The 26,589-nt window shown below is 37.5% G+C and overlaps 3 protein-coding genes across 4 annotated transcripts; all 3 read left to right on the top strand.

The window, feature by feature from the left end:
- Positions 1 to 383: 383 nt before the first annotated feature.
- Positions 384 to 4,035, top strand: espnlb (espin like b). The gene is made up of 5 exons (XM_078935162.1): positions 384 to 577; positions 829 to 970; positions 1,079 to 1,197; positions 2,148 to 2,327; positions 2,410 to 4,035. The coding sequence occupies exons 1-5, from the start codon at positions 566 to 568 to the stop codon at positions 3,943 to 3,945; spliced, it is 1,989 nt and encodes a 662-aa protein (XP_078791288.1). The 5' UTR covers positions 384 to 565; the 3' UTR covers positions 3,946 to 4,035.
- A 1,611-nt stretch (positions 4,036 to 5,646) lies between these two features.
- On the top strand, positions 5,647 to 11,560 carry rab6bb (RAB6B, member RAS oncogene family b). The gene is made up of 8 exons (XM_004079246.5): positions 5,647 to 5,864; positions 7,672 to 7,730; positions 8,081 to 8,134; positions 8,541 to 8,646; positions 8,763 to 8,874; positions 9,028 to 9,121; positions 9,848 to 9,914; positions 10,593 to 11,560. The coding sequence occupies exons 1-8, from the start codon at positions 5,795 to 5,797 to the stop codon at positions 10,655 to 10,657; spliced, it is 627 nt and encodes a 208-aa protein (XP_004079294.1). The 5' UTR covers positions 5,647 to 5,794; the 3' UTR covers positions 10,658 to 11,560.
- Positions 11,561 to 13,833: 2,273 nt separating this feature from the next.
- aire (autoimmune regulator) lies at positions 13,834 to 22,342 on the top strand. 2 transcript variants are annotated; one of them, XM_078935151.1, is made up of 12 exons: positions 13,834 to 14,032; positions 14,123 to 14,242; positions 14,465 to 14,530; positions 14,613 to 14,732; positions 14,947 to 15,080; positions 15,152 to 15,273; positions 15,358 to 15,427; positions 15,504 to 15,629; positions 16,458 to 16,579; positions 16,885 to 16,963; positions 17,060 to 17,158; positions 18,513 to 22,342. In XM_078935151.1, the coding sequence occupies exons 1-12, from the start codon at positions 13,900 to 13,902 to the stop codon at positions 18,594 to 18,596; spliced, it is 1,275 nt and encodes a 424-aa protein (XP_078791277.1). In that variant the 5' UTR covers positions 13,834 to 13,899; the 3' UTR covers positions 18,597 to 22,342. The 2 variants fall into 2 exon arrangements, with proteins under 2 accessions (XP_078791277.1, XP_078791276.1); XM_078935150.1 differs by having other exon boundaries at positions 16,885 to 16,990.
- The last annotated feature ends 4,247 nt before the right edge of the window (positions 22,343 to 26,589 follow it).

Below are 26,589 nucleotides of genomic sequence, written 5' to 3'. Positions count from 1 at the left end.
TTTGTAAGTAGTGAGTGAGTGGTTATCATGATTGAAAGCAATACCACCTGTGCTGATAAGGTGAAATAAATCTGAGAAGCTTCTAGATGTGGAAAAAAACATGAGAAAAGATAAGTTATTTGTGTTTTTTTTAATAAAATTAGTCTCATCAGCAGAAATTAGAATAAAAGACAACTTTATTTTTATAGTGTTAATATTTATATTTCTTACAACAGACATGATTTTTTAACCAAACTGCACTAACTTAAGCTGTGAAGTATGTTTAAACATGGGGTGTATGTTGTATTTCTTGCTAGTAAGCATGAAAGAAATTTCAATAATTTTTTTTGTTTAAATAAATACAAATTGTTTGACTTTCTTCAAATTCATCTGTGTGTGAACTTCATCACTTAGATTGCTGCATTTTTGCAGATTATTACGTCTGCTGAGGGATCTGGATCACATTTCTGCACCAGTGGGGGTCCATTTAGTTGTTATCACTTTCTGTTGGTGTTCATGTGATTTGAAGACAGAGGAGCTCTGGCTGTTTTGTACCACCAGGGTGTGCAAAAGCTGCAGCATCAACATGGAGAACAAGGTGACCGAGACTGAACAAATAGAAGCATTTTTGTTCCACTAAAAGTGTAAAAAGAGATATTAAAATGCTGAAATAACTTTGTAACCACAACTTCTTCCTTACCTGAGTGATTTCTTTACACTTTTTACTTCAAGACTTAAACAATTTCTTAAACAACTGCTGATGTGTTACAAAAAGTCTTAAAATCAAGTGTATGGTATATTTTTTCAGCTCAACGAGCTTTGTTCTATTCCTTTTTTTGTCCCCTGCAGCCAGTAAAGGAGGTGCTCCCCTTGCCTCGCCAGTCCACCCCACTTCTGGTAACCTCCTCCTCTGCCCCCTCTCTGGACCTTACTGCCAGCTCAAAGAAACCATCAGCAGGCTCCATACAGCATGTTCAGATGGCCTCATCAGGTGGTCGACAAAAACACCTCATGTTTGTTACCCAGCATCATACAGACTTGTGACCATTTGAATAAAAAGCAGCATCTCATCTTTTACCATTTTTCAATGTTGTCACAGTGGTGACATCGTTTAACTATCTGCAGCCTCCAGAAAGAGACCTGACGCTGATGTCGCAAATGAAAACGATAAAGTCACTGAGACAGGCTGGCCTCACTGCGGTCTTCACCGGACAAACGGTGAGATGTTGAACACAGATTTGACACCTGCACAGAACCAAATTAGAAAGAATAGAGGTGACTAGTATCAGATGTAAAAAATAACCATCCAATGGGTATTTTTTTGTCCCCAGAGGCCCCAATTTATTGTGATCTTTCAGTCACTTTCTTGACTGCTTTTTATCAAACCACATTTTTATTTTAATATCAGTCATTCCAGCACAGTATTCAAGTTTTTAAATTATTTTAATCTATTTTTTTAGTCTATCTATTTAATACTTTCACCTTTGTTTTTGTGCATATGTTTATAATAAATTTGTCATGCCTGTTTCATATTCATTCCTATCACAGCCACTGTTGCATGAGGGGAAATTTGGACAAATATGCTGTGGTTGGAAAGCCCCTGTTATAGAAAAAGAATTAAAAGCAAAAGTCTGATTGGAGCAACAGATCAGGAATAATGCACCATCAAACAGTATTATACATTTTAAAGAAAATATGTAAAGCATCTGTGTAAAAGTTAGACAGTTTTCATGTCAAAGGCTATTTTATAAGGGATTATGAAACGGCTACAAAGACACAGATTAATAAGATGTCAATATAAATAAAAACTCATCCAAATGTCTATGTGAATTATGTATACCTGTTTAACTTAGACCAAATCATCATGTAAAAGTGGGGTTTCTCAAATTGTAATATGTATACATAGTTCCAAAATTAATTCAACAATTTTTACCTGTTAAAACTATAGTTTAAATACTATAATTAAATAGTTTGTGAAAAAAATGCAATAAAAAGCAATAGAAAATAGATTTTCAAAGATTTTTTAGTGTGTTTCAAAACTTTTCCGATTGTATTTTCTTCTTGTGTTAAAATTTACATTTTCTTTATTGTTTTGCTATAAAACAAGTGAGACTCTGAACTTCTGTGTTATTAATGTCTGTCTGTCTTTGTTCATCAAACGCTGACAGAAATTTGACAGCCAGGAGTTGGTTGAGGAGTTACCCATTTTTGATGCAATTTTGGCTGAAATTGATTCCCTGGTTCCCACTCACGATGAAGCTGGCCATCCCATAGCAGAGTGGAAACGACAGGTGATGGTGCGGCAGCTGCAAGTCAGGCTACAAGACGAGGAGGAGCAGAGGAGACAGGTAGTCTGTCGTGTGGTTAAACAAGCAGTGAACCAGAATGCTAAGTCATCCCTCAGGGTGCTAAACTGTCTTTATCTCACAGGATATGATGAGTGGCCACATACCAGTGGATGGCTGGAAGTACTCACAGGCTCATAATGCTGTCTTGGGGCCCTTCGGTGAACTCTTAACAGAGGAGGATCTGGTCTACCTGCAGAAGCAGATTGAGTCTGTCTCCCTGCAGAAATGCTGCAAAGCGTATGAGCTGGAGCTGGCCAGGCTTACAGAAGAGCTGAGAGCAATTTTTCCTGATCCCATTGTCAACATTTCCCTTAACAAAGAAATCCTTCAGCAAATGGACTCTGAGGGGAAAATCCCTCTGGCTCTGCCTGTGTGGTGCAGTCGCATATCAGAGCTGGTCAGAAGTATGTCCCTGCTTGTGGCTAATTTGACCCAAACTACAGAAAAAGAAGATGACTGGAGGGTGGTGGAAGGAGTAGTGGAGGGAATGAAGGGTCTGCAAGGAGTTACAGATGTGTCAAGAATAGGCCAAGAGACGGAAAAACCTCTTGAGGAGACTTCCAGTGGGTACAGGCTTCCACATATTGGGATGGCGTCCACCTTTAGTCATCGCTTAGAGAGCAACAGCTACAGTAAAGCTCGGAGGGAAAAGGTGGAGAGGGAGATTCAACAGTCTGGGGTGTCAGTAAGACACCTCAGATCAAATTTTGAGGGACAGATTGGTAGCATTTATCCATTTGCTGTTATGCAAGAAGGACAGGGACTGAAGACTCAGACTGGATCAACAGGAATCAATCACGATGTAAGCAAAAGGGTCAACCTGGAGGCTGCAGAAAAACGTGCACCTGTGATGGAAACAACCAGTTTAAGAAAGGAGCGAATCGTTGTTTTGTTTCTGAGTCACTGGAAGAAGTCTGCTTATGCCATCTCGATGAGAGCAGCGAGACAGAGACAGGGAGGTGTTGCAGCAGCACAGGCTCAGGAGAAAATCCCCTCCATATTTAACTTGTGCCAACAAAAAGAAGGTGTGGACAAACTGCTGAACTTCTGGAAGAATAAACAAGAGTTTAAAGAAGATCAGGAGTCTTCCACTAACCCCTCTGAAAATCCATGCCCCCGTGTGACCTACTCCCCAGAGCAGTTCCTGCCAGATGTGGATGGTGTTGCGATAAACCATGACAACTTGACCCTTGATCTCTTCATGCTGGGTTACTTTCACATGCTGGAGCAGGAGCTGTCTCCGGAGGAGAGGAAAATGAGGCACCTCCTCTGCTTTGAAATTTTTGACCACATTGGCAGCTTTCCTTGGGAAAAGGTGCGGGATTTCCACAAAGCTGTTCTCCAGGAAATCCAGAGTGGACGGCGACAGTGGAGTGATGGCTTTGAGGACCTCAAAGTGAGCTTCTTTGGTGAATCTCGACCTTCCTGCTGCCCGTCCTCATCATTGGTGCCTGGCTCCAAAATTGTGCCCAAGGTCATAGTTCAAAGTGCACCTTCAGAGGAGCACGACAGCAGCTCAGACATCCACTTCAACAATGAAGACATCTATAAATATATTGATCGCAGTTTTGCTTTCTGGAAAGAGAAGGAAGCAGAACTTTTTAATTTTGATCATTAAGCTGAAGTCTAATGTTTCTGTGGAAAACAATGCTGAGGTTATTATTCTGGATAAAACAGATTCTCTAAATAAAAATGTTTTGAGAAAGCATCTCTGGCTTTGCATTAATGCTCTCTGGGTTTATTAGAATAGAATACAACTTTTTAATATAATCTGGTTAAATAAATGTATAACCATATTGCACAAACACACGTTTGACAGTAAAATAAACAGTAGTGACAGTAAAAATAATTAATTATTCATAAAGAGGAAATTTAGAAAATTTTGAGAGAAAGACAAGGTTAACTCATTTACACTGAACAAAAACATAAATGCAAAATTTTTGTTTTTGCTCCCTATTGTCATGAGATAAATTCAAAGATCTAAAACGTTTTCTACTAATTAAAAATAACAATTTATTTCAAAAGTTATTCACAAATCTGTCTAAATCTGTGATTGTGAGAAATTCTCCTTTGCTGAGACAATCCATTCATCTCACAAATTTGCCATGTCAAGATGTGATTAGACAGCATGATTATTGCACATGTGTGCCCTACATTGGCCACAATAATTAGCCAATCTGAAACATGCCATTTTGTTTTATTAGGGGGTCTGGAGACTCAAAAAGCTGGTAAGTTTCTAGCACCCCACCATTTGCCTAATAAGGTGTATTGGCAGGTTGGTTTCTGCACAACAGAAATGTGCAATTCCTTTTTCTCTGTTTCAATCACAACCACACACCAGCTGAGAGTTATTTAGACACACCCACATCAATGAACTCCTCAGACCTGAACTAGACACAAAGAGGAAATCACAAAAACCCATTTCAAAATAAAATACACACTTAAAAAAAAGAAAAATACAACAGACATTGAGATCACACTTCAACACAGTGGAACACATCTTTGCATAGAGTTAATCAGGTTTTCAAGTGGCTCATTGTGGCGGTGGGGTTATGGTGTGGGCAGAGAACACAGCTGCATGGTGTTCTGAATGCACAAAGTTACTGCAACAAAATCCTGAGGTCCGTCGTTGTGCCACAAACCCAAGAACATTGCCTGATGTAGCAGCATGATGTTGCATGGCCCCATGTTGCAAGAATCTGTATACAACTTTTTGGAAGCTGAAAACATCCCAGTATTTGCATGGCTAATATACTCACCAGACAAGTCTAATTGAGCATGTTTGGGATGCTCTGGATCAGTGCACAGACAGCATTTTCCAAGATCCAGCAACTTTGCACAGCCACTGAAGAGGAGTGGACCAACACCAGCCACAACCTAATCAACAAATGGGAGCATCAACAAAAGTCTTCATTTCTATTTTATACATTTATATTTTTGCTCAATGTATACATTTATAAATATGGCAATACCCAATAAAATAGATGTACTTTGCAAATTAAATGAAATATAAGACCCAAAAATTGTAAAACGTTTATTTATGAGGTGATGGGCACATGTAGTTATGATTTTATAAACTGCGCTAATGCAATACACTAAAGATTAATAGGGAAATTTTTAAATACAGTTTAGCTTCACGTTATTAATAAAAAAGGTATATATTTCAATTTAAAAATAAATAAATACATAGATGAAATGCAATATTTTTTTCTTGAAAAAAGCACTTATTTTCTTCACTCATGTAAATACGTTTTAATTTGTGGTCGAATCGAAAGTTGTGGGATTGGAAGGGTTGAAATGTAGGTGAGGTTGCGCAGGCGCACAACTCTCATGAACTGACAGGAGGATGGTGCGCTGCATTCCCAGCATTCTGTGAGGAGGATCCCCCCCTGCGCATCCACGGCGAAGGAGACGCCGAGCAAAACTAGAATATAAAATCATCCAGATTGAGCTCTTAATCTGCCACCATGTCCGCTGGAGGAGATTTGGGGAACCCCCTGAGGAAATTTAAACTGGTTTTTTTGGGAGAGCAGAGCGGTGAGTCAATACCCGGGGAGGTTTGGATTATCCTCATCAACTATTCATATATGTTGAAGGCCAGGCATGTAATCCGTTTTAAATTGGACAGTTTCAATTAAATCCAGAGGATGTATCGAACTGATTTTGCTTTTTGTGACGCCCATAGTGTTTATTTTAGACGATAAAACATGCAAGTGAAGGGGGGAAAAGCCTCACAAACAAGGGGTTAAATCCTAGAATGACATATGACAATTAGAAATGAGCACATTTAAGGATAAAATGTAAAGAGATGGCTTGTCTTTGATGATTTAATGAATCGCATCTCAGAAGGCGACAGTTGTTTTGATGTGCTGCAGTGACCGTCAAATGTGCCCATTCTTTTCCAGATTACTTGTTTATTTAAGGCTTATTTTCGATCATCTTTGCTTAAATGTCGTGACTGATTTGTAGATTTCCTCTTCCTGCTGTTACATTTCTGTTTCTAGAGGGATAAGAAGCAGTCCCCTTATGTGTCAGTTCGGGACACACCCTAGGCTGGCGATGTCTGTAGCATCTCCAAACCACGCAGTCTCCTCCTCGATCCCATAAATTATCGAATAAAAACGTCATTGTTAGCGCCGTGGCATTATATGATATATTCAATAATCTATGTGTTTGGGGTGAAGATGGTATGATGCCATGACATAAACAGAGAAGGAGCAGATCGATGAGGTTTTCTTTGCAGCTGACTGAATAGGCGTAAGATGCTAGACGTCCCGAGTGGCAGCAAAGAAGCCTAGATTCCACTGAAAAACAGCGACAGACACCGGATCCGTATTTAATATGAACGCTGGCAGACTGGTGCTGGCAGACTGGTGTGTGTGTGTTAAAGCTGTGTGTCGAACAAAAAGCCTTCCTGAGCGTCTGCATGGCCTGTACTGCAATGTTGCTGTCCGTGGTGCTGAAGTAAAGGCCCGGTGTGGCCATCGTCCATCACTGTTCAAAAAAGCTGCCAGTTTAGAGGACCCTGCATAAAGGTGAAGGTATGAGGAGAGGGGTCTGCTGGAAAATGGACTCCCATCCTCTGAGAAAACTTTATCTACAAATCTGCTACAATAACTGCAAAATAAAATAATAAAAAAAATAAAAAACAACAATAACAAAAAACGGAAATCTCTGCTCTTGCATTGGTGCCTAAAACTTTTTTTTTTTTTTTTGCTGAAAAGCTAAATGATTGCACTCTCACTCTTGGGAATGTCAATATTGATGGTAAAGCTTGAAATGCATACACATATGAAATATCTAAAAAAAAAGTTTATCTTCAGTTTAGAATGTGTTTGTTCCTTATGTTTGTATAAGGCACTAATAGTTTAAGTCAAATATTTTTAAGTTATTAAAGCAACTGCAGTTAAAAAATAATTGCACAGTTGGTTGGCAGCATCATTTTTTTTGTTTGATTATAAATGGGAAATAAACAGAAAATCCCCAAAAAAAGAAAATACTTGATCATAATATTTATTGAGGACAAAGGTGTTTATTATTTAAAATTAATAATCAATTCACTATCACAAATTCGGTCATTAAACTTTGAAACTCTCTATGGTTAAAAGCGCAGCTTAATTTTCAGAAAAATGTAACTGCATTTCATTTAATTTTTTAATGGTTTTTAATCCAGTTTCCTCCCTTTGACAGCTTTCCTTCACTTTAATGGAACCACATTCTGTTTGATAGCAACTGTTATAGTGACATCATGTCAAATTCAAAGCTCTAGACATTTAACAGCTACCAGTCTGTCAATTCTTGACCACCTCAACCAACAAACCAGCATTTTTCTTCTCTGTTTCAGTGGGGAAAACGTCTCTCATCACCAGATTTATGTATGATAGTTTTGACAACACATATCAGGTAAGACTCATTAAATCCACATCATTTTATGAACTTGAAGGCCATTGTGGGAATTTTGATCAATATTTGAAAATACATGCGGGAGATTTGTTCTTATTGGAACAATAAAACTCTTAAAAGGTCGGCTTTCCTGTACCAGGAAACAAAGTTCAGTTGTACAGTGTGAATACTGACACCTATACAAATGTTCTGAGAGCATAATGTTACTACTATTCTTGACTGAATTTTATGTGAACCTTTGTGAAAATGTTTTATAATTAAAACTGTTTTATATAATTAGCTCAGCAAATTGTCCAGGAAGATAATCATTTTACTGTTTGAATTTTCTCCTTATTTTTCGTCTAACACAGGCAACCATCGGAATTGACTTCCTATCAAAGACCATGTATCTGGAAGACCGAACAGTAGGACAGCTTCACTTTTAACGTTCATGCAGGAACACACAGACAGAAAGTTCCTTACTTGTAGGGGTTTCAGTGCATGAAGATTTCTAAAGGCTTAACTTCCACTTTCTTTTGACAAAGCCTTGATTTGATTTGCTAATTTAATGCTCCTTCCGAACGCTAACATGATTTTCTCCAAGGTTATTTCTGGAGGAGAAAGCTTTGGCTCACTGACTTTTCTAGACCTATAATAAGTCTCACACATCAATCAACTTCTTTAGGTTTTATTAATTCTATTTTTGGTTCAGGATATCATCCTCTGCCTTCCTGCTGCTGAGCTGATATGAGCTAATTTGCATTTCATCCTTTGGACCTAGCTGTGATATTTAACGCAATACAAACTGAAAGCGAGTGTTTTTGTTTGCAGGTAAGACTGCAGCTGTGGGACACAGCTGGACAAGAGCGCTTTAGAAGCCTCATTCCAAGCTATATAAGGGATTCTACAGTGGCTGTGGTTGTATATGACATTACAAGTAAGCAGCATAATTTCCTTCCAGTGTGACATCAAATGTGATAAACTTCCTGCAAAAATTATGGTGTAAAAAAAAAGTTTATTTTGCACTTTTCATCAAATGTTTCATCTTCACAGACGTGAATTCCTTCCAGCAGACCTGCAAATGGATTGATGATGTCAGGACAGAGAGAGGAAGTGATGTCATCATCATGCTCGTTGGCAACAAGACAGACCTGGAGGAAAAGAGGTAAACATGCTGCTCCAAATTTAGATCGAAGCTTTAGCTGCAAATGGCCATTTTTCTTTTTCTTTTTTTTACAGGAAGAAGGCTTTGGAAAGCTGCTCATCTGTTCTGAATGATGTAGTCTCAAATGTTTAACTTAGTCTTATGTTCCTGCAGGCAGATCACGATCGAAGAAGGAGAACAGAGAGCCAAAGAGCTGAATGTGATGTTCATAGAGACCAGTGCCAAGACTGGCTCCAATGTCAAACAGGTGATCCCTGCAGTTTCGCCATATTGTGGGCCTCGTTTTAGAGCAGATTCACTATCTCTGCTGTGCACCCCCATGATCATGAAGTCACCCAGGATAATAAATAAGATTTATAATTTAAGGAAATATGTCACAGCCTCAATAATCCTAATTATTTCTAGTCCAAAAGCATATAATGCAAAATAAAAGGCAGTTTAGATAAATGAAGATTTGTTTTGCTCAGAGAAGGAAGTTCTGGTGTTTTTTGTAAAAAAATAACACAACTCTACTCAAATCTAACAAATGTTATTTTATTTTTGTTTCTAATCTAATAATCTAAAAATGTTAAGTGGCTTAGTGTGATTTTTTTTCTAATTCTTCTTAAGTAAGGATAAATAGTAAATGTCACATTTTACACTATAAAGATGCACTACATAAAGTCAAAGTAGTATTTTCAACCATTGTAGGATGCTTGAATATGATCTCATTAAAACAGAGGGAACATCCAAACTTCATTACAGTCAACTGACGTTCAGAATTGTTTTTTTTAAGAGGGTGCACCCTGGTATGTCATGTCATATAATGTGATTCATGTCATCTTGCTAAACAAAACATTGTCCTATTCACTTGTTTTATAAACATTTAGTACATAATTTTGTATCTACTCTTCCTTTTCTTATTTTCTAGGTTGTTGCATAATTTTCTAACCCATCTTTTCCTCCTCTGCTCTTCCATAAATTCTCCTCAAAGCTGTTTCGCCGAGTCGCAGCAGCCCTCCCTGGAATGGAAAGCTTGGACGATGCAAATCCCGAAGGCAGTATCCTTTACATCCAACACAACTAGCTGATCAGAGATCCAGGCAGCTGAGAAATTCCTTACAAATGGCTTGACGGCTGCTGGCACTAGTACAAACATTCAGCCCAGTCTGCCGTCTGCAAAGGCATCCGCCATTAAAGTCTTCAGGCTCTTGATAAAACAGGGCAGAAATTTAACAGTTTGTGTTATAAAATGTGAATGTTAAAGAGGGTGAAAGGAAATTTTAGAGAAATTCAAATTTTGTTTTCTCCATTTAGTATTAAAAAAAAACAATTCTCATTCATGTAGGTGACGTCTTGAAGTTGAGTCATGGCATCTGGAATTATCGTCTTCTTTTTTTTAGAGATGTTTTGCCACTCATCCAAGCTGCTTCGTCCGTCTGACTGATGAGTCGGAGTCTGACAGACAGAGAGGCAAAACATTTCTGGAATATAGACAATAAGTCTAGATGACATTACTTAAATTCAAAATTAAATGAAAGAACATTAAGATTTTAAAACGCAGTTTATAAAAAAAAAGTTTCTTTCAGAAAAAAAAGCACTTTCGACTTTACAGTTTTTTCTTGATATTTTGTGATTTTTCATTGATGGAGGATTAAAAAAATATTTAACTATGTCTTGGGCTATTTAATACCTTATTATGTTAAAAAAGTGACTTTCCTTAACTGAACAATCCCCAGTGATTGACATCAAGCTGGACAAACCAGCAGAGCCCACTGTCCCTGAGGGAGGGTGCTCCTGTTAATGCAGAGCTGCATTTGGACAGCTTACTCCACATCATAGGCTTGTTGTGTTGCTTACTACTGGTTAGCTTCCAGGTGACTTCTCTAAGTGGATATAAAATCTGGGCCTTGTACTTTAATTGGACAAACCAAATATTACCTTTCAGTCTTGTTTAGTTGTAAGATATTGTATACTTTGTCAATATGTAAGTGATTGAGAAAGAAAACGGATAAAAAAAGACATTTGGGGAAAAATAAAAAGAGAACTATCAGATGGGGTTATTTTTTTTTTTTGCTGTTATGTTTTGTAATTTTATATATAAAATGGAAAGCACCAAAAATCTTGCCTAAGCAAAGGAGAGGAAAAAGTTAGTGGTCAGCTGTTTTCCAGATGGTTGAACATGTCTGAATGTCTGCAGCACGCATGCACGCTGATCTGATCTTTGATCTAATGGCCTGCCCTCCAGGGTCTTCATCCTCTGTAGGGAGGCTGTTTATTTAAGAATGTTTTATAGCATTTCCCCATGGCATCTCATGAGAAAAAGTATTGCTTTTGACATTCTCACAAGTGTCCGCTTTCAAAGGTTCACCTAACAGTAGCTGTGAAAATGTGGCACTCTATCTCTCTATGGGTTTAACTTTTATAGAACAAACTGTACTGTGGTTAAAAACAAAACAAATAAAAAGACAACTTGCTATCACAACTCCCCATTACTCAACAACTCCTTGTTACCTTCCTTCCTCCCTCCTTCAAGTGTCCTCACCCTTCTATCCTGGTAATACACATGTAAGAAAACACTGTACTGCACTGCACTGTATATAATGATGTAATATGTATGTTGTAAACGTCCCTCTGTAGAAGTGGTCCTTGTTCACCAGTATGAATAATGTAATAATGTTTAATGATTAAAAACTTAAAGATTAAAGGGCTTCACTCTCCTAACCATCCACATTCACAGACTAACAAAAGGCTTTTTTCTGTGTTAATGTCGGATTTCTTATCTCAGCTTTTATGGGATGAGTAATAGCTTTTCAATGAACAGATAAGGGCAGAATTTAGTTAGTTTTAAAATATATATTTATGTAAAAACAAGCCCAACCACAGAAGCAGCCACCATTTTGAAACAGACATCTACAGACCAGAGAATGACAAACATTTTTGTTTTTGTTTGGATAAGAGTTTAAGCACTTTAATGAAAAATGATATTCTGATTCTCAAACGTTTTAAGGTTTTAAACAAGCAAATAAGTTATGTACTTGGAGCATTTTAAATATGAGTAAATCTAGCTTGATTATTTGCAAAATCTTAACATTTACAGTGGTTTGCTTTTTGTTATATGGAAAGATTGGACCCTTTCCAACTCTGCCCTGAAATATTCCAAAATGTATATGGATGGAAATATATATATATATAAATCTTCTTTTCTTTAATTTCTTTTTTATTCCTCAATTAAGTCGTATTTAAAAATTAAAAATTCAAATTCAGATAAAAAATTCGATACATATATGTATAGATTAAGGTCTACATCTCTTTGTTTGCGTTCAGTATATTTTGTTTTGATTGCTTGACATTAGCCAATTCCAAATCCAAATATCCAATGACTAATAGTTTTTCTGTTTAAGGGCATTTTCATCACTCACAAATAGGTACAATCACAGTACAATTAAAGTTATTAATAAACAACCAATTAGTCAGCCAATGTTTTATGACATTTTGTTGTAACCATAGTGATCAGTGACTCAGCTGGGTGAAGGGAAAGAATTGTTCCAAAAAAAACAAAAGTCAATATTGGGAGAGGGTTCTGTTAATTTTAAGCTATTATGGTGTTTAATAGGCACCAATGGTTCCATATTTGTGGAAAAAAATTCTAAAGTAGAAGTGTATCTTACACCCATGCTAATTAATGCCCCAACATCATCCGGTGGCAGATTGATTGCCAGACACTCAGATAATACTAAAGAAATGGAAATGACATAAATGTTACTTAGTCCTTGAAATGTTTTAGAACAAATAGCAAAAGTCCAAAAGAAATCTATTTAAAACTGCAGTTATAGTAAATATTTACAAGGAAAGTTTGGCGTGGGCTAGCTCGAGTCTAAGTTAGTCTTCAGTTAAAAAGGTCATCATGACCTTGACCCATGAATAATTAAAGTCAGATAAATGGTGGGCATAACTTGTTTATTTATTTATTTATTTATTTATTTATTTATTTATTTATTTATTTATTTATTTATTTATTTATTTATTTATTTATTTTCCAGACAACTTATGTGACACATTAATGGCTTAAGAACATAAAGGGTTTCATAGACGTAGCTTTGCTTTAATAGCGTCTCTTCAGACGTCTTTACATTCTATATCTTGAAAGATTCGTTAAGATGATTTTGGTGCATCTTGAAAATGTTCCTTTTCCACAGTAATCAAATCAGGAAACAAAACAGCTGAAATGAGAGCAGCTCGACCAGCCAAGCAGACAATCTCTCAAAGACCTAATTTGCTTTCAATTTTATTTTCTCTTGCCTGTAAATAATACTGGCTCTTGAGTCAGTGTGTGAAAACCTGATAGGTGAGGGAAGGTGAGGTGGAAAGAACCTTTTAGGAGGAAAACTGTCTCTACAAACCTCTGGCTGGGTGAGAGGACAGGTATTCCCCTGGAAGGAGTCGGTTAGTCCTGTTAGAGGACAAATTAACAACTCAAGGTGCAACATTTACCTAAATCTACAGTCATGTGATTTGGCATGATGACAGAAAATGGTTTCAGACACAGGAACATATAGTGAGAGTATTCCACCATTCACATGAACGGGTGATTGCGTCTTACAGGACACACCTTGCCCACGAAGGGAACCTGTTAAATGATCACGGGCTTGATCAGGTCTCTATGCCCCTGACTTACATTTAAAGAAGGCCATGCCCAAACTGGAAAAATTGAAGGAGCTTAACCTTCGCGCTCTCCTGAGGGAGCTTCGTACAGACATTGCAATGGCTGTGGATGACCCTTTCCCTCTGGTCTACGGTTTGGCAGACAAAAACATCATCACTGAGCAACTGCTGAAGGTAAGAACAGTGCAGTCTAGAATTGTCTGCTACTGGTCAAATCTTTGCACTCTGACAGGAATGGATGTGATTTTACTCATTTGTACTTATTCAATTTATCTATTTATCATGAGTTATGACTTTTAAAAATAAAAGGGAAAAATAAAAACTTGACTTGTTTTTCAGGAAACTCTTGCAAAAGAACGAACTGAAGGGATCCATAAGGCCATGTACTCCATGTTGTCCTGGGTTTTGGAGAGGAGCAAATCCACAATCCAGTCCTTCTGGAGCAACTTATCCAAAGACTACAACACCGAGAGCTACCCCAAGCTGCAGACGCTGTTGGCTAACCTGCATTCCAGTATGCAATGTGTTATTTTCTCAGAAATTGGTCATATTTGATGCTTGTTGCAGTTTTACAGCTCACATATTACTCTCATCATTCTATCAGGAAGTAAAGCTGCAAGTTTCAAAACTGAAAACGGATCATCCGGAGTTTCTCACAGCAAGAAAAGGAGCCATGAAAACAGTGAGACAAACTCCCGCTATCTTGCCAAGACAAGCAATGCAGGTCATCTCTCAGCTTATCATGTAATATTATGTCAAATTTGTATAAAACTAAAAAGGTAGAAAACACATATATATTTTTATGGTAGGATGACTGGAATTTAATACTACAAAAAGCTTTTTGTTATTGGAAAAATTACTTACATTTTTAAGAGAAAGTTCTGGGTGTTTTTAGTTTGTGATTATCATAAAAACTAACTATTGCTGTCACACTGTTTCACTACAGGAAGTAAAGTGAAGCTCTACAGAGTAAAGACTGAGGCTCCGAACCTGAAGCTGCCAACAGGAAATAGTAACATAATTCCAAGGAGTATAAAATTATGAATATATAAATCAATTTTGATTAAAAGAAGCTAAAACAGTTAATCCTGCAGGCAAACAGGGGGGACCTTCATCATTCCAGGGAGGGAAACCTTTGGCCTCCTCTACTGATTCAAGAGTCAGCTCAGAAAAAAAAGAGATTTTACAGATCAAGCAAGAACACAGCTTTGGTGGTGAGTCATGGATATGCTATTTACGGATATAAACATAAACAAAACTGTCTGATCTGGTTACTATTTTACATATGAGGATCTACAATAAACAGCATCATTTTTTTCATTGGTTAAATGTGAGCAGATCTGCTGAAACCACATCTTTAAATGCTTGTTATTTATCATTATATGTGTCTGTTTAAAATAAACACTTACTGTCCTTTTCATTTAACAGGTTCCAACAGAACGAACATTAAAGTTGGTGAAGGCTTTTATTCTAGTGGCTTGAAGGAGGAGATGAACGCAGAAATGCCAGAATCTGCCACGAACGCATTTCGCCACCAGGGAGAGACAACCACAAGCATGGTGGTATGCTCCAGCATAGCATCTGAGGCATTTGAAGAGAAGTATATGTTTGTCCAGCGTGTCTTTTCCCATAGATTCATTGTAATGATGACGAGTGTGCGGTGTGTAAGGATGGGGGAGAGCTGATTTGCTGTGACGGCTGTCCTCGGGCCTTTCATCTGACATGCCTCAACCCTCCTCTCATTTCCATACCCAGGTAAACAGTAGAAATGACACCAAGTGGACATTTCTTCCAAAACATGAGCATTTGTAGAAGGTTACATTCTTTGGAATCCTTTAGTGGCTCTTGGCAGTGTGAGCGGTGCCGTGGATTTACAGTGAAAAGTGAAAAAGCGTTACTCCCTTTAGAAGTACGTCCTTGAGATTTTACTTCAATGTCAGTAAACATCCATGGTTTCTATATTTTAACAAACAGTTTGTGTTCAGGCTCTGTCAGGCCAGCTTCAGCAAGAAAACAAAGCATCCAGTGACTCCATCACAGACATTTCCTTCTACTCCTCAAACAGCTCTGCCCTTCCGCCCTCTATGAGTGCATCAAGCAGCAAAGCCCAGGTAAAGATGCATTTTTCTTGGGTTGTGTATGTTTCACATGATTCGATACGCATCTCAATACTTGGTCCAAGAATCAATAAAATATCCTACTAACGTTGCAGCGATACAATACAGTTTAATCATTTTACCAAAATGGATACAATCTAGATTTATATTATTCGATTGGTATTTAATATTATGAATGAAAACAACTTTTAAAAGAGAAATTCTTTTGTTTTTCTTAGAATTACTTTTTTTTCAAAGACCCACTCCAATGAAAATTGTTCTTTGTGTTTTTATCATGTCCTTGTGGCATTTTTCTCATGATTTTTAAACAAAATTAAGTTTAAAACTCTGTTTCTGAATATTTCTTTTTTCAAATACAGACAAAAAAAATCAGTATGAAAAATCTTATTGTCGTTACGTACAAACTACAATCGACAAAAATATGATTGGAATGAGACTTTAAACAACAAAAGTGTTTTGGGTCTTTTACAATGTTTTGCTTCTTGAGGTTGAAAAAATTGTGTCATTTTAATTTATTCACGTGTTGTTTGCAGCGCTGGGATAAAAATGGGTTATTAGATGCTTAGTGCACACATGATGGTTGACCTTCAGCCAATTATAATTGACCTGACTTGGTGGAAGCAAGCTTGTGATTGTCTTTTTGTTTGCATCACATGTCCATAAAAAGGCAAAGACAGTAAGTAAGAGAACACAACAGGAAAGAAAACTGACCAAATCTGCCTGCTCATTTATTTTAATTTATCTATATTGAATTTGATCAAACACCATTTTTTTTGCTGTTATTTCTTGTAAAAAAGCCTTTACTCTGATCTGTGTGCTCAGTGCTCAGGTGAAGAGCTGATGGTTATAAGGGAAGAATGTGGCATCTGTCACCTTGGAGGAGGAGACTTGTTGCACTGCCTTCAGTGTTTTCAGGGTTTCCATGTGCGCTGCCACTTCTCCAAGTAAGATCACTGCTGGAGCCTTCATTCTAATTCAAATTGTTTTTCATTTTTTTGAATTTCTTCCTAAATTGACCATCAGTCAATCATGGATGTTCAATAGTTCCGTGTAAAATATCTGCATCTAAGATAATGCTGATGATTACTGTGGGTGCTGTGGGACTGATAATTGACCCTCGAAGCTAAGCCACAATGCTAATTTGAAAAAAGCAATTTTACATTCTGCCAAATGGAATCTTGATCGATGGAAATGCAATTCCCCACAGAACTGAACATCCTGATGTACTAACAGTTTGCTTAATTCCAAGGGGGTCATCAATCTGTTTGTCATGCTCCAGACTGTGGAGCAGCTCTGCAGAGAAAGAAGCTGAGCTCAGAGGCTTGCAGGTGGATCTGCACTTATCCAGAAGAAAAGTTAGTCATTTTTGTTTTAAACCTGCCACAGTGTAACCTGGCAAACCCATTCTGCATTTGTGTATTCAGCTTGCACCGGCAGCTCAGAACACATGCACTCATGATCAAAGCACCTCCATCTCTGAGGCAATGGTTAAAAGAGATGACGTGGATTCCATGATGACAGAGGTGAGTGGGACTCAGCGACAGGTTGAAAGAAGTTACACAAAATGGCTGCTGTCCTTCTGATCGCACAGACATACAGTAACATAAAGTGTCATATAGCCTTAAAGAAAAAACAGTAAATAATGGGAGGCAGTGTGTCAAAATCCATCCATCCATTCATCCATCCATCCATCCATCCATCCATCCATCCATCCATCCATCCATCCATCCATCCATCCATCCATCCATCCATCCATCCATCCATCCATCCATCCATCCATCCATACATACATACATACATACATACATACATACATACATACATACATACATACAAGTACACAGACACACACATACATGCATATACATACATACTTACTTTTATGATCAACAGATTCCAACTAAAACAGATTCCTGCAGGTTCAACCTTTTACAATGGGATATTTTCAATGTGATTAAGAACAGAAATTGAAACTGACAGGTCCAAAACACATTAGAAAATATCAACGATGATCTCTAGAAACATGTGTATTAATCACCCAATTACTTTAAAGAGATTATTAATAAGCGCTTCGGTAAACATGATTTGATTTAATTTGAGGGATTTTCTGCTCCAATTTGGAATGAAGTAAAGTTGACTAAATATTGGATTAGGATCTTGTCCAGACTGAGGTCTCAGAGAAAATCAAAACTTGTCGCTGAGTTGCAGGTTTATCTAAAGTAAGGCTGAATTCTCTCCAAACCTGTACATAAAAAAAGCAACAAAAAAAATAGAGACATTCTAGCACATCTATAGTTCCCTAGGAAATTTTTTATTTTAAAATTCTCTCATTTAAAGGAAAAATATATATTTATACTGTATAAAATTTAATATGGATGTTTTATATTTACAGAATAACTATTTCAATAAGGAGATATCTTGAAAGTGTGATTGGAAGATTTAATAGTGAAGCATGAATAGTTAGTAGTCTTTGGCAATTGACCTCAGACAAAGTGAAGAGACCCCAGAGCCCAGATGCTAATGGTGGTTAAGGTCAGACCATGCCGAATCGAAGAGCCAGGAGGAGAACGGGGTGGTGGGCTGGCGAAATGTCTGGAATGTGAACAAACAAATTTTTAATGAATTTAAAGGCAGGAATTTGGTTGTAATTGTGATTGTGAGAAAGTGAGCACTTTAGCTACTGGATCAGAGTGAAGACTAATTGATGAGTGACGTGCAGAGTAAAGATTCAGCAAACTCAGCATACCTGAAGATGAGATCTTCCTTACTGAAAGCTTAACAAATTACAGGAAGTACAATTAGCCGTATAATCTTTAAAAAAGGAATTGTGGTCTTGTTTTAAATGTTTATTTAATATTTTCTGCCCTCATCTTTTAGCAAAACTCCATCGATGGCATCTTGCAGTGGGCCTTACAAAGCTTCTCCCGGCCTCTTCAGGACTCCCAGGGTTGTTTCCAGTGAGAGACAGCCGAGCATGTGACATCTAAATGATCACAACTGAAGAGTGTATGAAATGTCAAAAATAATGACACACCCTCCTCTCCTACTCACTTAAACTTATAAGCTTTCAATTGTTTTTATGTCCACTGCTTTTAATGTCTTTTAATTTTTTGCCAATATCCACTGATTTGGATTGAATATTTATATATTTAATGTAATTTTACGTCTCAGCAGTCCATTTAGCACAGGACCTGACAGAGAAGCTAATCTTGAGACATCTATTTTTTTTTTAATGAAAAACAATTGTTAACCATTAAGTCTCAGCTGTAAAGAATGAAGGGCATCTTAAAAACGTAACATTATTTTTGAATTAAGCATCACTCCATCATAGCGTCACATTTTTCCAGTGTCTCAGTGTGGTTTCACAGCATTCCTGAAGAGGACTGCGGGTCAGTGCTGACGTGGGACATTTGGCAGAGGGTCAAAGCATAACTGCCTCGTCCAGACTGGGTCTTCAAAATGAAATTACATAAACTGCATGTCACGCTCATAAATCTATAAATCAGTACAGAGCTTCTTTTCATGCTGGAAAAGTCGATACCGTGGATTGGTTCTGAGAACCACAGAAAAATGTGTGGAAACTTCTGAGAATGCACTTTTTCTTTTGTTTAGATCTGCAAGAAAAATCACATTCACACACTGCACCAGATGGTTTCAATATACTGAGGTATGCCCCCTGAGAAAAGCCTCTGTTTAGTAGAAATTCCTTGAGGGCTGTATCACTTAGATGAGGAATGTTGTTTTTGCAATTCATGAGTTTTTACCACGACTGCCAGCAAGATGGAGCTCAGCCAGGCGCTGCAAAAAAAAATAAAAAATTCCCCCATCTGTATTTTGGTTGCCATGACTCCCATCTCCTCCAGGCCAAAACAAAGGATGAAAAGCATGTTCTTGCAATATTGGTGGCTGTTCATATGCATTTTTTTATATCAACATTCTTGTAACATCCTGTGTATTTCTTGAGGCCTTTATGGGTAAACAGTTCTAACAGGCACAAAAAAATTTTGTTATAAAACTTTAAATTATGCGAGAAAAGAAACAGATCTGAAAATTTGTCTTGAGCAGCAGTAAGACATGGATCATAACTCCTGTGCACCATGAAATCTCAGAAAATGTTTCAAATAGTCAGTCAAATAATATAAAAATGATAGGTATTGAGATGTTAAAAAACATGAGTAACAACAGTTCAGAGGCCTACTTTGCTTTTAACATGCTATCTTACATGTTTACGTCTAAAACAAACACCACAAGGTGGCTCTCATCTTAGCTCCATCCCTGTGAGCAGGCAGTCACTGGGTCATTATTCCCAAGCAATGGCAGAATTTTGATAAGAGAAAATATTTCCTCTTATAGTGTTTAAACTGTCAGAGACATGGGACTTACCCAGATTTTATCAACATGCAAACAATAGCTTAGCAATAAATCTGCTATGGGATGTGCAGTTTGGAGGAAGTGTTTGAGGGAAAATTCAGTTCTGTCGTAAATGTGACAGCACTCACCTAGAATGGTGCATAAAATTCATAAAAAAAAGTTTAATTTTCTGATAATATTTAATATAAATAACAAACTTTGCACATTTTTCTATTTAGTATGAACCTTCTGAGGGTTATCACTCTCTGTGGTTGCACAATTAAGCAGAATCATAATGACTGCAACAGGAAAGTTGAACTTCAACAAATAAAACACACTTTATTTACACTTTAAAAAGGGGTTTGAATTCGTAAGAGGATTTATTTCCCTGTAAACCTGGGTAAAAAAGTTTTAAAAAAATCAAACAAAACCCTTACAAAATCAAAAGCTTGTGCTCTAGTAGTTCAATATCTGACATCAATATTTTCTGCAGTAGCTTAATGGATGTTAGCTGTTTATAAAAAATCTTTAATGCTTCTGTAGTGGCCTACTAACTTTTCATCTTTATACTTCTTGCTGATTTATCAAGCCTTCAAGTATAATAAAATTGCTTGATGACACAATTTTGAGAAGGTAAATTGTCTGCTGCATGTTTCTCTTTTTTTTAAAGTTTTGATTTCCAAAAATTACTCAACAGCAATGCATTGCAGTTTTCACCCCAGTGACAAACTGGGTTTCTGTCAGTGAAAAGGCAGACGGTTAAATGATCTAACCAAATATTTTCTGATAAAAACTTCTTGTTAAAATACCTGGAATTTTTTGCACGATAAGAAAGGTGAAATTATCTTGTTTTGGTCATCTATACACATCGTTTTTTCTTTTATTAAAATGTGAACCACGTCCCAGTTTTAGTTCCTGCTTGGCAGCCTCTCGTCTTGTGTTGAAGTGGGTACTTGCATAACTTCTGTGCAGTATCCTGCAGTGATTGTTCATATGATTGTGATGAGGAGGAAAAAGCTGGGAAGGCTTGACAGAATCTTGGCAGTAACCTTCACAGCAGGAAATGGTCTTTTTTTTTTAACTTTGCAGGGTTTTGAAGCACCTTAAACAATATTTAAGCCAATTATTTTACTTCTTGACACATGGTGTTAAGAGGCCACATGTTTCGTTAGTGACCTTCACACTTTACGTACAGAAGCATGCACCAATTTAGTTATATTTTGAGATAGGTTGACCCCATTTCAGCCATTTACATCAGAAAAAACTCACTGACCTTAATTAACATTGATTGCAGCTGCAGTTGTACTAATTGGTTAATGATTTTCCACATTCTCTCTTTTTTAGTCATACATACATTTTCAGTTATTAGTGCACAGTAAAATCAAACCAGCTGCTTCTAGGAATGAAAATCATAAAATATAACCTCTTTTTTTTTGCTAAGCACGACATGCAACTTCATCCTATTGCTTTATTTGCAAACTATTAAAATAAAATGGATGACAAGTGGTCAAAAAAGAAATTATCTATTTATTGTGCAACTTTAGAAAGATTTATGAAATTAAAAAAGTCCAAAAGTATGATTTTTTTGTTTTACATTAGATTAGATACTTTAAACAAGTTTAAAAATATATAGAGTGGTGATATGTCTCTAATCTGACCAAATATTTTCTCAAATCAGGTTTGGGAAGATCTGCCCATGTTTAGCAGATCCCTCAATGTTAAAGGGTTAAATACTTTTATCTTTAGAGAACTTCTGCTTTGCTCTCTTGTTTTCCTCCATAGCTTCTCAGAAAACATGTGACTCTTGGGTTTCATAGATTTGCTAATGTACACATTGTCATATGCCAGATTTAAAAGGTTTTTCTGAAACGAAAACTGTTCACCAAGGAAAACTAAAATTCTTGTTTTCTGCAGATTCCTATCATCTGTAGCAATTCCTAAAGCTTCACTGTAAGTGTAGCTGCCTGAGAGATTAATGCATATTAACCAGCTGTTAATTAATATATTCTGGTTTGAATCAACCTAAGACATCAAGTAGTTTGTTTTTTTACTGGGTATATACTTACAGCGTACTTTTTGATATATTCTTTTCAGCAGTACATAAAGGGCTTCAATAAAAGGCTTTATTATTTTATTTAGGGCTGAATAAGTGTCTAAAATTTTTTTTCAGGTTGGCAAGTTTCATGAAGAAAACTATACAACCTTAGAAAAATGCATCAAAATGCATCCAAATGACCTGGATTGTAGTTTACCTCATGATAACTGATCTGCAGAACAAATGTTGCATGACAAATTTGGACATTTTTATGTTGTAATAAATGTAAAGCAAAGGTTGAAATAAACATTACTCAAACTCAGAGAGATTGCTGGACTTGAATGAGTGTAATGTTTTTACTGTGACCTTTGCTCCTCTGATTTAGAACGATGATGGAGTGGTGCCAACATTCCTGAGTTATGTAAGAGTGGTCTGAAACCACTAAGGTCTGAGATCTTATTTGTATTTCTAATCTGACTGAAGTAGATCAGAACACACTGTTAGTTTGGGGTGAGCGCCATGTAAGCAGTAAGATACACAAGCAAACACAAACCCGAAGGACTTTGTCACATGCTTTTTTAGACACGTCTACATTGTTGTCCTTTCTGGCACAATCTTTACAATTTAGTAAAGTCTCATTGTTTGTCTTTTTGTCTTTTTGAGTTGAAATGACTAAAAAAGCTTAAATCCTAAAATCTCATTAAATCAAAGAGGAAAAACATTTTTGTCGTCAACATCAAAAATGCTTAGTGACCCTGACACAACAGGTAAAATAACTCCCCTGTGTATTTGAGACATCCTTTGTAGTGTAATAATTCCCTTCAAATTTCGTCTGCTCTGCTCAAGTTGCCTGAAATCGTATGAACGTCTGGTCAGGGTGCAGAAATCTCCTCTTACTGTCCCTCTGTTTGTCCCCAGACAAAGCCAGATAATGATACGCTGGCAGTTCAGATTGTAGGGTTGATATTGGTCTGAAACTGTAAACACACTCCAGAAGGCTTAGACATTCCAGAAAAGTCCACAACTGGAGATTCTTGGAAGAGCTCCTCGGGTGTTTGCATTCTTCCTTTGGGACAGCAGCGCCAACAAAGCCTCTTGTGATCACTGCCCTCACCAGAAGGATAATTATGAGGAGAGGAGGCCAACATAGTTCAGGCATTCCTCTGCATATTGGAACCAGACTATCAGAGACACATGCAGGACTGCCCTTTTCAGCTCTATCTTTTAGAAATAAACACCTAAATCACCATAAATACAATAAAATAACTGTACATTTTTTTCAACCAGGTGTTGGGATCATAGGATAAAGCTAAACCATCTGCACTGGCTCTACTGATCTGAGCTATTATGGCACCTGTCCTGGCTCTGAGGGCTAACTAACATAATTATAACAACCAAACCCATCTTTTGCTTTTCCATCAGTCAAAATGAAGAACCTTCAGAAAATGTGGACTTTTTCTAACTTATTAATCATAAGGTGGAACTTAAACATTTGACCTTTTAAGAACCTAAAGTGCACTTAATACACCACTTGCGTGGTGTATTAATGCCCAGAACCCCTGGGTGGGGGAGAGGTGCTCGTCTGGGGCTGTGGGCGCTCTTCTGGGACGGGGCCCCGCGTTGGGCCCTCCTGGCGTGGCGGGGGCTGGTCTTCTGGTTGGGGTGGAGCTTGCACTCTCTGTGCCCCCATGCCTCCCTGCTCTCTGGCCTGGGTGGCGGATGGGGTCGCCCGGGGGTGGTTGTTCTCTATCTGCTGCCGTGCGGGTGTTGGGGGGGTTCTAGCTGCCGCTGCTGCTGCGGCAGTGGCCTTTGTGTAGGGATGACTGGGTACTCTCCCTTCTTCTTTTTACATTTGCGGGCGGCAGTGGCTCAGCATGTTGAGCAGGTCGTCAAATGATTGAAGGGTCGGCAGATCGATTCCTGCTCCCCCCAGCCAACTGTCGTTGTGTCCTTGGGCAAGACACTTCCCCCTCAGCCTCCAGTGTGGCTCCACTGGTGGGTGAACGCGTACAAATATCCCGGTGATGGTCAGATGGGCCATAGGCGCAAACTAGCAGCCACACCTCTGTCAGTCTGCCCCAGGGCAGCTGTGGCTACATCAGCAGCCTACCATCACCAAGTTTGAATGAGGAGTGAATTAATAATGGACACAATGTAAGTGCTTTGAGCGTCTGGAAAATAAAATAGATAAAAAGATAAATCAAATCTATTATTATTCCATCATCCATTTTAGAAGAACATAAACACTCACTTGAGCACATGTGTTGGCTCACCTTTGCACTAATACTTTGCGTGATTGAATGAAATATTTCACACTAGTTGGTTTAAATGCACAAGTATGCATGTGTGAACATTATTTGTATTGTGTACATGTTGAAGAGAAAATTTTTGGAGGCAACAGGTATGTTTACAACATTTGAGAGTGTGTGTGGAGAGGCCCCGCCCTTATAGATATGTATTACATCTGAACCTGACTGTAATGATTATAAATATCCAGAAACTTGTTGCTTTATGCTGCTTCATAGTTTTACCCCTCTCTCCCTTCTATAATCACCCTCCTACCACCCCTTCTCTCTTCTTCCCTCCTTTCCTTTTTCGTCCAGTCCAACACAAAAGACTTTCAAATATGATTAAAATGAAAAAGTTTGGCCTCGATTACAAAAGGGGTTTATTCAGAGATACCTCTGGTCTGTCAGAAGATTCATAACCCCTGTTGTTAAAGTAAAACATGTCCAACACAAGAGGCTTTCAGCTCTCATCTGTTTGCCCAGCTGTTGGACAGTCAAAAAATATAATAAAATAACTACATATAAATTATTTTTTTTTCCCAGTCATCTTTTGATCTATTTTTAAAGCTTCCCCAGTGTTTTTTTAACTATGATTACGAGCCACCGTACTTTTTAGCCAAAATAAAAAACAACTGCTTTGTTGTTTTCTTAGACATAGTTTCTGCAGAGCGGCAGTAGTTCATTGGAAATTTAAATAGCAAAAAAGTGCTGATAAAAGACTTTTAGCTGCCACGTGCACACATTAAAACCCACATGAATGTGTTTGTGTGTGTTAGGGTTAGTTTAAAGCCATGTTTCATAGGTTAGTGACTCTGAAGCGTGAGTGTGAGAGGTTGTTGGTTTGTGTGTGGCCATGCGATGGACTGTTCAGGTTGCAGTCACCCTGAAGTAACTGAGATAGGCTCCAGAAAGCCCCATCTGATCTGGGCATAGATGATGGATGGACTTTAAAATGTTTAGAGTCTCTTACAAATTCAGATTTTGGCTTCAAAACACAAAAATGCTGCATCGCTATTTTTAGGCCTGAATCTGGGCACCCTAAAAGAACTCGCTGAAGCAGTTAAGACTTTGAGTTTCTTTCTAACCAACACTTCAAAAATATATGTTAATGCAGCCAAGCAGATTTTTTTTCCTTAAGAAATTTTGCTGTGAAGTGAACCAAAAAGGATCATGAAATTATCCATTACTAATCAGCGTTACGTGAACAGCTATTAAAGAGAAGGTTACATCTGTGCTTCTGGTCAAATGACTATGGAACTCACAAATCAGTATAAATGCTTAGATAACACATCACATTCAAGCAGGCCCTCAAACATGTCACTACTGACTTTGTCTGTCTTCCAATAACATGCAGACACAGCAGATCTACTTATTGCTTTATCTATGTGGGTCAGTGCATAAAGGCAGTCTTCATTAACTTTCCAGAGATTCAAAGTTTAGTTTTTTCTTTCATATTATTGATGTTTCAAATTAATCACAGTGTTGGAAATTTTCACCCTGACCTTTGCTTCAGTTCTAACAATAAACCATGTCACAAAAAAACCCCACATAACATAAGGTCCTTCTTTAACTAATACAATGCAGACATTGTGCATCAGCAGACACATCCAGACGTCGAGTAGAAACTATTAACATATCCCACAACTGAATCATCCTGACTCAACTGTTAGCAACAATGCTGGAAGTCATGGCTGCTTTGGCCAGCTGACACTTTTGATCTACACAACAGAGCCAGAAGTTTAGCTTTTCTTAAGGGCATGTGTCTGTGCTGCAACACTCACACTTTTCTTTGGCAAACAAAGACTTGTAGTGATGTATGTGAAATCATCAAAAGTCAAACTTCATAGGAAATTTAAGAACTTTATCATAGGATTACAACAAATGCATAAAAGCGTTAGTGTTTTGGTTATGGTCTACTTTACAAAATGATATCATCTGTCTTTGCTCTTGTCAAAAAAAACAAAAACGTTTGTTTACATCAACTTAGTAAAGTGGCGGTACTGAAAACTTATACTTGTTTAAAGCATTGTTTTTTTTTCTTTTTACAAAATAAATAGAAAAAATATAACAATTGTCACTTTTTGTTTGCTATCGAAAAGAATAAAATCAATTTTTATTGAAGACTGCACAGTGTCGTAGTGGTTTGCACATTTGCCTTACAGCTAAAAGACACTGGTTCAAATCCCAGCTGGGTCCTTTCTGTGTGGAGTGTGCATGTTCTCCCCATACATGTGTGGATGTTTCTCCAGACACTCTCCTCTCACAGTCCAAAAAAATGCAT

Source organism: Oryzias latipes, chromosome 17 (assembly GCF_053564925.1).
Source record: "Oryzias latipes strain Hd-rR chromosome 17, Olatipes_Hd-rR_3.1".
NCBI lineage: Eukaryota > Metazoa > Chordata > Actinopteri > Beloniformes > Adrianichthyidae > Oryzias > Oryzias latipes.
Note: the sequence above shows the minus strand (reverse complement) of the source record. Positions and strands in the feature narration are given on the sequence as shown.

Bases quoted from the DNA above. Each gene is read 5' to 3' on its own strand.
- espnlb (XM_078935162.1), top strand. The intron at 971-1,078 runs GTGGTCGACAAA...ATGTTGTCACAG, and splicing joins TGTTCAGATGGCCTCATCAG to TGGTGACATCGTTTAACTAT. The intron at 2,328-2,409 runs GTAGTCTGTCGT...TTTATCTCACAG, and splicing joins AGGAGGAGCAGAGGAGACAG to GATATGATGAGTGGCCACAT.
- aire (XM_078935150.1), top strand. From the start codon at position 13,900: ATGTACTCCATGTTGTCCTGGGTTTTGGAGAGGAGCAAATCCACAATC. The intron at 15,081-15,151 runs GTATGCTCCAGC...CTTTTCCCATAG, and splicing joins AGACAACCACAAGCATGGTG to ATTCATTGTAATGATGACGA. The intron at 15,630-16,457 runs GTAAAGATGCAT...CTGTGTGCTCAG, and splicing joins CATCAAGCAGCAAAGCCCAG to TGCTCAGGTGAAGAGCTGAT.
- rab6bb (XM_004079246.5), top strand. From the start codon at position 5,795: ATGTCCGCTGGAGGAGATTTGGGGAACCCCCTGAGGAAATTTAAACTG. The intron at 5,865-7,671 runs GTGAGTCAATAC...TCTCTGTTTCAG, and splicing joins TTTTTTGGGAGAGCAGAGCG to TGGGGAAAACGTCTCTCATC. The intron at 8,135-8,540 runs GTAGGACAGCTT...TTTTGTTTGCAG, and splicing joins TGTATCTGGAAGACCGAACA to GTAAGACTGCAGCTGTGGGA.